Below are 13603 nucleotides of genomic sequence, written 5' to 3'. Positions count from 1 at the left end.
TTCGTTGTAAGATATGAAGCGGCCATTCTCCTCTGACCTCGGGCATCAACCCAGCGGACTCACTCTCACTGATTATTTTCTCTTTTTCAGACCATCTTCTGTAAACTCTAGAGATGGTTGTGTGGGAAAATTCCCCGCTGATCGGCAGTTTCAGAAATACTCAGACCAGCGCGTCTGAAACCGACAATCATGCCAAAGTCACTGAACTCTTTCTTCCTCGTTCTGATGCTCAGTTTGAACTTCAGCAGGTCGTCTCGGCTTGCTGCCTTGCTGTAATGTGACTGGCTGATTAGATATTTGCATTAATCAGCAACTGAACAGATTGAACCCGTTGATGTGTTTGTCCTACACTGTGTCGCAGACACTCTTTGCATTTGTGATCAAACTGATTGAGCAACTGCTAAACAATCACAGAGGCTGGTCTTTAATCCTCTTAGAACAAAACGGATCGCTTTGCCCTGCTTCTGATGGACCTCCACGAGGTGCTTCCTGTATCTTTGGTTAATCTGCACCCTGTGAGTTTAAAACACCTGAACTCTCTAACGATGGGGAGAAACAGGAGGGACAGCGTTCACCGATGCTGGCTGCAGGAGAGACAGACAGATTGCAGCTCAGCGAGGAAGAGCTAATCTACTCAACCACGAAGACAAAAAACCCCATTTAACCTGTCAGGCTACGACACGGTCCGTCGTACAAATGGGTCCCTCTTGAAACAATTTGATCACCTGGCAATTGGGCTAATGCTTAAAGGTTGCAGTGAAGATATCAATCAAATGCAAAAAGGCTCTGAAGAACACACACACACACACGCATATAAACACACAAACCCCCAGAGGGGAAGTCAGAACAAGAAAGTAAGTGGATGTCACTTAACCTGTGAAAGCCCGACATTTGTCACACTTAAGTGGTGCTTGGTTACCGAAGCATCAATATTATAGTAGTTTGTAATGACTACCTCTGCCCATTACACAGTCTTCAAAAGGACATAGCGGGCGTTCGCCACGCATCATTATGAGCGTCGCATAGCACGGGGTAAAAGGTCAACTCTACAAATAATAATAATCTTTTGTTTTTTTTAATAGTATCCCTCTTATTTCTGTTTTTAGGCAGCACGACATTAAAATAAGTGACATGTGACGAGCAGGCAGTGGAGTTTCCCACGTGTTTTCTTAGCGGTAGAAACCACTTCCCCGTTGGCAGCCGTGAGCCGTTCAGAAACAACCTCTCGCTGACAACTGGAGGCTGTCAATCAGCCATACGCAGGGAGGCTTTGTTCTCTGTATGTTTCTGTGTCAGCGTGATCGACGTGGGTTACGACGCAAAGAGTCGGAGGGTGTGTTCTAGTGTCACAGGACGTCACGTAAGGGCGGAGATGTGTGTCGGTGTGCACGCGTGTGTTACTGAGGAGGCACGCAGATAAACTCTATCCACAGCTCCACTTGCCGATCGCTCCAGCGCCTGACTAAAGATACACACTCTCCCACACTTGGACTAATGAGAAGAGTATGCGTGGGTGCTTTTGTTTAAGGCTCTGAGTCGATATTTTGACAGCGTTTAAACCAAACGGCTGATCTTTGACTGCAAGAGCTGACTGTTTCTTAAACTTCCTGAAATCTGACCTGATGTAGCTTTTAAAAAAACAATTATGTTTACAGAAAATATTTGTTTATGCAAAAAAAAGTGCATTTCAGTGTATGAGTGTAATCACACTATGATTAAGCCTGAAAACATTCAGCTGTTCGCTCTACTTGTTCTTCTTTCAGCTGCTCCCGTTAGGGGTCGCCACAGCGCATCGGCACCCTATCCCCAGTTTCCTCCCCTGTCACACCAGCCCTCTGCATGTCCATCACTACATTCATGAATCTCCTCTGCGGTCTTGTTTTCCTCCTGCCTGTGAGCTCCATATTCAGCATCATCTCATCCAAATCATCTAAACTTTGTCTCCAAACTCTCATCTCTCTTCCACCTGCTCCCTACTCTTACAGACCACAATGTCGTCTGCGAACATCATAGAGACACGCCTGCCTGAATTCATTTAAAAAAACAAACTTTATCAACTCCCCCAGTCTCTTATAACTTCCCTGTCTACTCTGTGCTTTCTTTTCGTTATAAAGATTCAAATTTAAAAAATATAACAGCAAGTTAACCACAGCGGTGGAAGGTGTTAGCTGGTGCTGCAAAACAGCAAAGTGTGAAACCATTTTTGATCGGTTGTCTTTCAGAGGTAATACCCACAGACCTCAAATACCTGCCTTAGAGCTTCCTATGTTAAGGCTCAAATAATGGACCTTGCGGATTAAAAACCAAACCACAGAGAGGTTTTGCAAATAAACTGTGCCTTGAAGTCCTGCATACACACCGCTTGACTTTTTAAAAATGTAACAGTGTTAGTATGCATCCTTGCTATTAAGAATAAATAAATAAAACATTATTATTTCATTCCTCTTCAGGACTGTAGCTTTGATATACTGAGAGAAAAGGCTGTGGAAACCTGAAGGAAAAACTCACTCCATTCACGAGGCTCTGATGATCTCCCGCTGGGTGTCCATTCACCGCTTTCTTCTGCCTGAAGAGAAGAAGAAAGGAGAGATGAGAAAACAGAGCAACACATCAAGTGTTAGAGCAGCCTGCACAGCTAAACACGGGGGCTCAGCTGTGCATGCAAAGAACTGTGAAAGCAAAGCGTGCCTCCAGATTAGGGACCAAAAACCTGTTTTATAATTGCACAACTCTTCCACATATTATGCTTTCAATCTCAACCATCAAATAAATCCAAGAAAATTCTAATTTTGAGCCTTTAGACAAATTTAAAAAAACACAGAAATCAAATATTAATTTGCAAATATGAGTTTTATCTATTACATTTGTTGCTTTATAGCTTTGTTAAATAGCACTTCTTTTTCTCCTGTTGGTTATACTGCAGAGTAATCATAAATTAAATCAAACATTCAAACAAAAACAACTGAACTGGGATCAGTAAAATGTAATAATAACCATCACTAATAAATATTACATTCCTTCAGACACGTCTGCTTTAACCTCCTAAGACCTGAACTCTTTCATGGAATGGCTTCATAAATTTCTCTTTGCTATTTGGGCTGATTGGGACCTGATGAATGTAAAAACAAAGAATTATCTGATTTTTTGTTTCTGAGAACAATAAGATCCACACATGGGGACATTTGTTTTAAATTTCGATAGAACGGTGGCAGTATAATGTCCTCGTCAGTGGATATCAGGCCCTTGTAGGGCAAAATTTAGTATTTTGGTCTAGACAACCTAAAATGTGATGTCCACATATGTGGAGGCCAGGTCCTAGGAGGTTAAGGCAGACCTGCTGTGAGCAGGTAAACCCTGTGAGGCTCAGCCTTCAGCCTGCTCAGAAACACTCCATTTCAGACATTTTTGTTCTTCTCTGGCTCCCTGTGATGGCACTGAGAACAGATAATCTAACCGTGGGCATCTAAAGATAGACGGCTCTTGCTCCGAGAGCAAAAGCTCCACCTCAAAACTCCTGTTTTAATCAGATAAAGAAGTTGCTCTAAAGGAGGAGGAGCTATGTCGAGGGACAAATAAGGACTGTATGTATATGCATGTGCAACACTGCTTTCATGCTGCTGTGACACTTAGTTTTTCATTCACGGGTTAATCCAATTCGACTTTATGTCATAAAGCAGGCTGCAGCGAGCTGATGCATATCTAACTGCATTCTACTTGTTTTGAATGTTCTGCACCTCTCATCTATATGAGAAGAAAAGTGACAATCTTCTTTATTTACCTCTGCAAATCTGAAAACTTCAAAACCGGCCGCCTGCCAAACGTCTCCCTGCGGGACATTAACATTCAACTCAGCTCTCTGCAGGGCAAAGAAAAACTCATTTGGAACCGCTGCGTAAGAGGTGGGCGTTTGTGTTTAATATACAGCCCGTCACGTCACGCCGAAAAGTAAATGCCTCATTAATCTCTTAGCCATTACTTCAGTGCAATCCCAATGAGACAAAACAAAGCTTTACGCACTATAGCGAAGTTCGCAGCTCAGACTCGTTAACATTAAATCTTCATTACGCGCTGGGCCGTTAAGTCGGTCAAATTAACTTTTAGTTTCAGTTGTGCTGCTTTATTTGGAGCCTGCTTGCATCAGGTCTTTACGGGGATTACATGAAAGGAAAGTTAAATGACAAGGAAACGTGTTTCTCTTTTATATATATAGATAGATGGGTGTGTGTATGGCTGCTTAAAGACAGCACATGCTTCCATTCATAATTAATAATTAAATAATTATGACCTACTACCCTAGAGGGCATTTTTAGTGTTACTCAGCAGCACTGCTCTGTACCTATAATTACTGTAGCTAAGAACGGCCTCTCAGGTATTTGTGCACTGTCTGCATTTCCCAGCAGAGCAGATCTGCTTTGGATAGCTGACACAGCAGGAAGTGAAGCCTTTTTTTGATATGTGAGTGTGCCCTAACAGCGATGACAATAACACCATTCGTACACGGTATATATGGGTGTGTTTGCTTGGTGATGGCGCTCACCCCTGGCAGCTAGCGCAGAGCAGCAGCAGCACCGACACCAGCAGCAAAGCGGTGAGGATGCTGAGGGTGACGATCAAGATCAGCTGCCCGCTCCCCAGCCACGACGCCACACCAGTAGAAGCTGCCGTCCCCGACCCGACGACGCCTGCCTCCGGCCCCCACCACACTCCACTCAGCACCGGAGCCATGGCACATCACACTGTGGGGGAAGAGGACATCGGACTGGTACCAGCTGGGGAAACACAAGAAAAACATACTTTTTTTGTAGATGTGAAATTGCAATCACATTTAAACTGAAGCAAAACTATTTATTTGTTACAATTTTACCAGGAATGACGTATATTGTAGATTTTTTAATGTAAATGTGAAAAAAAATTTATGCAGCTTTTTTTTTTTTTTTTTTAGCAGATACTGAGAGATCGCCGTTGGCTGAGGAGGAGCAACGTTTACTGAAGGATACAGTCAGCCAAACTGTGCAAGCTGTGTGCTGTTTGTTAGGAAAACATACTGAGAGGAGAATTTGAATTCAGCAGCCACCTTAAAGCTCTATCATGGAAACCTAAAGGCGAATCATGCTCGTCAGACAATCACTGTTTATAAACACCTTATGAATCTTTCAAACCCAGGTTGACTAGAATGCAGACAGAAACAGAAATAATGACTTTTTATTGTTTGCTATTATAAAGAAATCTGAAGGTTTCCAACAAACAAAAAAAACTGCTTCGCCAAGTGTCCACTGGGTGACTTCTTTTTCTTTTTTTTTTTTTTAATAAAATAGAGTGAAAATGTGTAAAACTTCAAAGTAACTTTAGATTTGAAAAGGTAAAAAAGGGACACTTTGCCACTACTGGGTTGGAACCTCCTTTTTTTCACTCAGTGTTTGGTCCATGTTAACATGATGGCATCACACAGCTGCTGCACATTTGTATATCCATGATGGGAATGTCCCACTCTGCCACATCCCAAAGGTGCTCTATTAGACTGAGATCTGGTGCCTGTGGGAAGCCATATGAATACAGTGAACTCATTGTCATTTTCAGCAACAGTCACCATCTGAGGATTATTTCCTTGTTATTGCGTGATGTAATCGAAGGTGATTATAATACACACCCTAAAAATATTCAACATTGCTTATGCTTTTCAAAGAAATGACACACCTTAATAGAGAAAACCCTCCATATTTCCTGGCTATGCTGCCCAGCACAGTGTTGGACATGTTTTCATCTCAAGCCTCGTCTAAACTCCTTTAACATCAGCTCTAAAATGTAAAAATATGTTTGGCTTTCTTTGGTAGAAATACCAAACCTCTACACTCGCTTTTGTTTTGTCATTTAGACTGCACAGGTCAGCTGTCCCAATTCTTCATGGCATAGATTCAACAAGATTTTGGTCCATGTTGACATGATAGCTTCACACAGTTGCTGCAGATTTGTCAGCTGCACATCCACGACGAGAATCTCCTGTTCCACCTGATCCCAAAGAGGCTCTATCGGACTGCAATCTGATTACTCTGGAGGCATTTCCTCCCGCAAATCTGCCACTAACTGGTTATTTTCTCTTTTTCAGACCATTCTCTATAAACCCTAAAGGTGGCTGATAGATCAGCAATTTATGAAACACTCAGACCAACAAGCATGTCACAATCAGCGTCACTGAAATTACTTTTTTCCCCCATTCTGATGCTCAGTTTGTACTTCGGCCGGTCGTCTTGTTTACACATCTAAATGCACTGAGTTGCTGTCATGAGATTGGCACATTGGTACATTGAAATGCACATGTAAACTATTGGACTATTTTCTTAATTATCTATGAGAGTGACTTTAAATAACCTACTATACCAACGCCTAGTGGAACAGAGGACACCAGGTGCATTAGCTGTTTTGTGTCTTGTACACCTGTGAAGCTCCAACTACAATAAATGAATTGCTGTTTTTGGCTAATTCATTTTGATTCTTTAACATTCCTTATAAATATTTGAACTGCACACACTGACTAGACATGACCAGCAGGTGGCAGAAGCGAGCAGGCTGAGACCGCAGTGCAGACAGCGCTCTGCCTCAGTCTGCTGCAGTGGCCCTCACAACAGTGCCTCCAACAACTGGTGTCTGGGCTCTGCGCACAGCATCAGAAACCTCATCACGTCTCCGTCTAACAGCTAAAGTTGGGTTTAGCTGAACTGATGGAACCCCTGATTTTATCACGGATGATTTATGTGGGCTGTGTGGAGCTGCGGGTGAGTCACAAAAGGGCGGGGAGGGATTGTGAGCCTAAAATAATAAAAATAAATAAATGTGGAGAGGGTGGTTTGTATCCCACTGTGTGTGTGCAGGGAGGGGAGGGGATGCCGTGCACTCCCGTGACTAAGATAGAGAAATAGTTCAGGGCAGACAGTGTGGAGAAGGAGTGAAACCGCACAATGAAAAATGGGAGCGAAAATAAATCGCACACACTCTTTCTCCTTTCAGTCACAGCACAACAGAGAGCTACAGCAGACCTGGTGGCAAGTGACAGTGACAAAAACATGACAACCTATCTTCCCTCGTCTTTTTTCTTGGAGAGTGCAGGAGCCAAACTCCTGTCTGGAGTGTATGTGTGCGCGAAGAATGTGTGTACTCTGTGCCGGCGGTGAAAAACTCCATTGTGTCTCTCTGCTCGCCTATGCTAATGTGACTGGGGAGTGTGGGAGCTGATGTAGCACTCGTCGTATTCGAGCAGCATGGAAGTTTTGTTTGCAAATCAGATGGAGCTGCAGAGCGCAGTTTTAATTTCTCCTTCGTCTTCTTCAAGAAGACACTGAGGAATTCCCGCCTTTGTCAGAAAGCCGATTGTGTTTATCCCTGTACAAAAACACACAGGTGCGCCTGGTACGAGACACCAACAGACTTAACAAAGCCTTACCTTGACACCGTGGATGATTAGTCAGGTCGGCCTTGCCTGGAAGAGAGCAGATAGCAAAAAAAGGGGGGGTTAGATGAGTTAATGTTATCCTTGGAGGGTGGTGTTGTCCTGCGAGTGTGTGTGCGTGCACGGATGTAGGCTGGGCAGGCATGTGAGTGGGAGAGCTGCGAGGCTATTGAGTGTTTGTTTTTTAATGCCCGTAGCAAATACATATTGGACAACAGGCTGCTTGCAACCTCTCATGCACAAACACACACTAGCTGTATGCAGTACACACAATAAGCACTGCACAGCATCTTTCACACATGCGATGTATTGATCAGTCAGCCCATGTAACCGAGAAGATAATAACCAGGTGACATCATCACTCAACTGTGTCCCATAACATGTAACGTGCGCAGTATGCACTGCAGTATTTTACATTATACACGTACAGGGTGCAGGTTCAGTTATACACTCTGGTTTTGCTTGAAATGACTTAAAAATAGTCCGAATGCTTTGGGGTCCTCTGGGACAGTTACCTCACAGACGCCGTATCTGACCTCGCCTGAGAGGCTCGTGTCCAGGTGTCACTATCTGCCGCTGTGTGCCAGCTCGCCCGCGTCTCGCGCTGGCACTTAAACCAGAATAATTACCGGCTGCCACGGCGCTGCGTCACCATGGCAACATTTCCTTCTACCCATCGCCGCTATTTATGGTGGTTGAGCGGAAAAAAAGGGGAGGAATAAATAAATAAATCTCCTGCTCGACTCATTTTAGCTTCTGTGGATCAAAACTAATCCTAGAACCACTACGCCAAACTTCTGAAATGTCCTTCAGTGCTTCAGTGTGTCATGGCAGATTTCAGGGGGTGTTTTCTTGAAAAAGTCAGCAACAGGTTGTAAGGATAGTTTGAGGTTTGAGGAATGAAGGACAGTTCGGACCTCTGTTTTTGTTTGCGTGAGTGGTGTGTCAGGAGTGTTAACCAGCCTCCAGACACATGTAAGCAAACCCCACTTTAACACTTAACTTTGCAACTTACGGGGCGATCGTGGCTCAAGAGTTGGGCGCATCGTCTTGTAATCGGAAGGTTGCCGGTTCGAGCCCCGGCTCCGACAGTCTCGGTCGTTGTGTCCTTGGGCAAGACACTTCACCCGTTGCCTACTGGTGCTGGTCAGAGGGCCCGTGGCGCCAGTGTCCAACAGCCTCGCCTGTGTCAGTGCGCCCCAGGGTGGCTGTGGCTACGCTGTAGCTTGCCAACACGAATGGGTGGATGATTGTGTGTAGTGTAAAGCGCTTTGGGGTCCTTAGGACCAAGTGAAGCGCTATACAAATACAGACCATTTGGATTTCTCAGAAAAGATTTTTCAGTATGACAGGAGCATAAAATTAAAAATACGAAAAGCAAAACACAATAACACAATAGTTTGAAAAGTTCTGAATGTATCCGAGTAAAACGTTACAGGGGTGTAGCCTGAGGTCATCTTTAACTGTCATTTAAATTTGGCTTACATACGCCAAGGTCTTCAAGGTCACGAGTGATTTCACTCAGAAACCAAAGGACGCTGCACACATGCGTAACTGCACCTTGTCAATAACAAAGCAGTGATTTTACTCTATATTGGACCATAAATTACAAAATAAACATCATACTGAATGAAATGAATCGTAAAACCAGTAAATGAGACCATGACCTCACCATGAGCCTGTCTACTGAGGTCATAGATCGAGTGATGAGTAGGAGCATTTTCTCATAGACTTCTGTACAATCGACGCTTTTCCCCAACCAGAGCAGTCACCCCCTGCTGGCCATTAGAAAGACTGCAGATAGCAAGCTTACAACATATATAAAATATAAAACGCCTTTAAGGCACTCCTTCACTCACTTATACAGTCTTAATATTTAGACTTAGAGTAAATTTCTGGCACATAAGGCTATTCCCATACTTTCCACCAATCCAAGGCACCAAACTCTCTCTGCAAAAGTCTTACACTTATCATCTTACTCCCAGAGCAAAAGAAATTGGATACCACTTTGGGTACCCTGCTGTGTACAAAATATGCGTAGAATAAACCATCCGCTCTGTCATCAAAGCATACTTTTCTTTCCTTAATGCTTCATAAACACTACACATTAAAGCTCCGAGTATCTTTTTCACAGCGGAAAGCTCTCCACAGGCCACCGTTATGTGATACAAGACTTCAAGCCAAGGACTACAACTGTGCTTTCTTTTGCTGTCACTCACATTCTTTCTCCAAGCGCTCCCTGGCTTTGATGAAAGAAAGCAGAAGCCTTGGAACGGAGACAATCAGTGTGGATGTCTTCTGTTTACAGAAAATAACTGACTGGAAAAGTCATTTTAGAAGGAATGTGTTTGGAAATTTGAAGGTAAAAGCCCAAATTTTACCCTCACCCAGCTGTCCACACACACTGAGACCTGACATAATCATAAGACAGACCACTGCAGGACTTTATATGCAAGACACCAGAGCCAAAAAGCCACGGCATCTAATCTGAGCCGTGCTGCTCTACAGGAAGAGCGTTTGCCTGACTCTGAGTGCGGGTGTGTGGGAGTTTTGTCTACTGGACAGGTCACTGGCTAGAAGGGAAATGCAGAGAAGAAAAATTAGCATCCACAGGCGAAAGCGGCGCTTCGGTTTCCACGTATACTCGTGTGACACCTCCCTCTGCAGGGTCCTCTGGGTGCACGCATATGGGGAAGGTTTACAGCTGGATGTCTGCAGCGAAATGAGCCCGGGGAAAGCTTCTGAGAGGACAGCCAGAGGCATTTCCACAATAATAAATAATTGAGTTTTCGGGAGAGAAGAAGCCTCCACTTTCTTTAAGAAGTCGTGCTCATGTGGAGCTCTGCAGGAAGCCCCAAGTAACCTTTCAAACATCATAAAAGGAGCTAGAGAGGGGTTTATTGCAAACAATGAGGACTTCTGCTTCTCAACATCATTCTCCACTGATGGGAGGGGGGGTCATTATCCAGAATCCATCTTTACAATAGGAGTATATAAAAAAGACGATCATTTTCTGTGACCTTTCTGACCAGCAGGATTACAACAATGCACTAAACATTTGGCTAAACATAATCCAAAGATATATATATATATATATATATATATATATTTTAACCATGAGAATACAGTTGGTGTGGGAATCACAGAGTAAAGCCCATTCCTACAGGATTAGTATCCCCAGGGGACTTCATGTGATTTAGAAATTACCCCTAACGTTTGTGCTTCGTGCAGCACATTTGCACGGGAAAAAACAAAGGCTGCATTTTACTCAGATTTACTGACATCTGTGTTTGCTAGCCACAGACTCTAATCTGATATGAACAGGCTGCCACATAATAGCTTTTAAACATGCTGAATGCTGCCTTGCACGTCCGCCTGCATAGTGCCACACGCCCTCCTCCTGCCATCCAAACTTTAATTTCATGGAGCAGTCACACCAGATTATGATCACCGGTAGCTTTCACAGCTAATAGACGTTGCTAGAGGTAAGTAACGCTATGCAAATACTGCAAAACATAATAATTAACATAAGCATTTTTTTTAAACATCTGGCACATTCCATGGCAGTGATTTAAATCAAACTGTTTTAATTGTGCAGACGTGAACACGGTAGTCACACTTTGAAGGAGGTGGTCTGTGGCCCGTTCCAAATAAAAACTGATGGTTAGAACGTGATCTGAGCCTGAGCTAAACGTGGCATACAGACACACTCAAAAAAAGTGATTCTTCACCCAAAAGTAGCAGCTGGAGCTTTTCTATGTAAAGTTATGCAACTGTATGGTTTTCCTCCAGGTCCTACGTGTAATTAATGACTCTAAATTAGCTGTAGGTGTAAGGCACTTAAGTCTATAAAATGTCATGAAGCAATATACATAAATATTTCTCATTCCATTCCTGCTGTATAATACACTGTCTGTGCATTAATGTTAGTCCACTTCAGTAATCTGGGCGTTTGATTTGCTCTGACTTGCTGTCCACGTTTTTTTCCCGTGTGAGTTTTGTCCTCGCTTACCTTCAGTTCATCCCATCCTCATTCACTTGATAAGCACTGATAAGAGGAGTCACAGAGACTCTGCTAAGTCGAATCCCTTTGGAGCGCCTTCATGATTTAATAAAAAACGTCGATACTTCGTGCCAGTGTATCGATTATTCAGCTCTAAGAGGATGTGATGCGACATTGCCGTGTTTCTTTTGTCTCACCCCTGAAATACTGTGTTTACCAAACGTGCTCTAAAGCCATCTCGATAAAGTGGAAAGCAGCAATATGCTTGCAATGCCTCCCTTTGCTGGCATAATAGCATCACAGTAATGTGGACATGGTTAAGGGAAACTGATGACCTCCTAGTCTTCCCAATCAGTGCAAATGACATTTGCATGCACGCACACACACATTAGTATACAGAAGCACACATAGGCAGCATCATCACGATAAACACGGAGATGCATGCAGACACTCCTGCAGGCTGTGTGAAAGCAGAAAATAAAAATGCTCCATGAAATCCAAACACACTACTGAGCATCTTGTGACTTGACCGGAGGGCCATTTGCTCGGTGGAGGGGGTGAGATAGATGGGGGAGGGGAGGAGAAGGATGGGGGACTGATGTCAAGGGTTAAGAATTGAAGATGAAAAAGGGAAAAAGAAGCAAAACAAGTGTGTGGTGTAGAAAAAAGAAAAAGATGTAGAAAAACCGCAGCTAGTAGAAGAAATAAAGAAGGGGGAGGAGTAAAATAAAAGCCGAGACAAAAATACATGGCGGCAAAAAGCAGAAAGACCGCATAGGCGAGCAGTAGTTCACTGTGACACACACACACCCATCCCCAGAGAGGGTAGATGAAATACAACTCCCCGACAGGATGCAGTGCAACAAGGGACCCTGCCCCTGACTGAGACAATGCAATTAAATGCACGCACACATGCACAGAAACGCCTGCAGGTGCTGCAGGATCTGCTTACTCAAATCCATCGCTGCAACTGAAGAAACCGTCAAGTTTCAGTTCAGGAAAGTGCATGTGTGTGTTTGTGTGTGTGTGTGCGTGCAGTCCAGGCCTCGCACAGTCTAATTCACTGATCGCTGCATACGCCCGCATGAGCCAAAGCAATGGTGCGTCCCCATGAAAACAGGTGCTTGCGATCAAGAGACATAAGAGCGTTGCCATGGCAACACCAGCCATCCTAAGGGTTAATGGTTTTAGTCTGAGAAATTGATCTACCCTCCCTAAATGGGGAAATTGAAACTGCATAATTTAGCAAGGCTGCCTCATTTTCTCTCTCTCATATTACAAATTTGCGTGCGTGCGTGTGTGTTTGTTATAGATTCATCCACAAGATGACGACCCTCCTTCTTACAAGATGCAGTAACTATATCTGCTGGCGGTAGCATTCACAATCATTTCCCACCGGGGACATGTAAGTGAAATATGAAGCATGTAAACGTTTTGTAACGATCCAAAGAGATTAAAGGAAATGCACAAAGGTGCAAAACCAACCAATCTTACATCGTCTAAGTCCACAGGGTTACATTTACACATATATCTTCTTTTTTAACTTTCTTATACAGAATCTTAAGAAAAAAGGGGGCTAATTTTAACAGTTCGCTGCCAACTCCCTTCTTCCTGAATCCCAAACAGCTGCAGGGCTACAGAAACAGCAACATGTGTCTTAAGCTTTCACCAGAAATGACACATCTTCTCTCTCCCTAAGCTTTTCCCTGACCTGCCCTGACCTCGCAGAGCCACTGCAGTCCACAAAGGCTCTGGGCATATGTGCGAGGATTGTGTAAACATGTGCGCGCGTCTGTAAAATCTGCCTCCACTTAATGTCACACTACCCCATGGGAAAAGCCACATTTCCTGCCTTCCTGTGCCAGTTTTCCGTGGTGACCCCAAAGTCTTTTTAGAGGCCCAGGGAGATTTCTTTCAAACGCACTCGGAAATGCAGCTGAACCAGAAGCTGCCGGGCTCTAATTGGATGGGCAATAAGCATTGATTTGATTGCCTGGCTGGATAACCTCTGACATTCTGGGAGCTAACAAAACATGTTTTCTTTGTGGCAAAGGAAAGATCTCAGGTTCACAAACTGTATCCTGAGCAAAATTCACACATTTTTGCCATCAGAGGCAGACTATCCTCCCCTTTTTCTTACTTTATCTGCTCCTTCATCT

General features: G+C 43.7%; 1 protein-coding gene across 2 annotated transcripts in view; it reads right to left on the bottom strand.

Moving 5' to 3' along the window:
- pag1 (phosphoprotein membrane anchor with glycosphingolipid microdomains 1) overlaps nucleotides 1–13603 on the bottom strand; it is a 60914-nt gene that overhangs the window by 15591 nt on the left and 31720 nt on the right. For both annotated transcript variants that reach the window (XM_035906571.2, XM_006787867.3), the window contains 3 exons: nucleotides 7436–7471; nucleotides 4538–4769; nucleotides 2509–2566 (listed from right to left, as the gene is read on the bottom strand). In XM_035906571.2, the coding sequence (XP_035762464.2) occupies nucleotides 2509–2566; nucleotides 4538–4725 (246 nt within the window). In that variant the 5' untranslated portion in view covers nucleotides 4726–4769; nucleotides 7436–7471. The remainder of the gene's footprint in view (nucleotides 1–2508; nucleotides 2567–4537; nucleotides 4770–7435; nucleotides 7472–13603) is intronic.

This window comes from Neolamprologus brichardi, chromosome 22 (genome assembly GCF_056152115.1).
Source record: "Neolamprologus brichardi isolate AB-2024 chromosome 22, ASM5615211v1, whole genome shotgun sequence".
Classification (NCBI taxonomy): domain Eukaryota; kingdom Metazoa; phylum Chordata; class Actinopteri; order Cichliformes; family Cichlidae; genus Neolamprologus; species Neolamprologus brichardi.
This window is presented reverse-complemented; position numbering and strand designations above follow the sequence as displayed.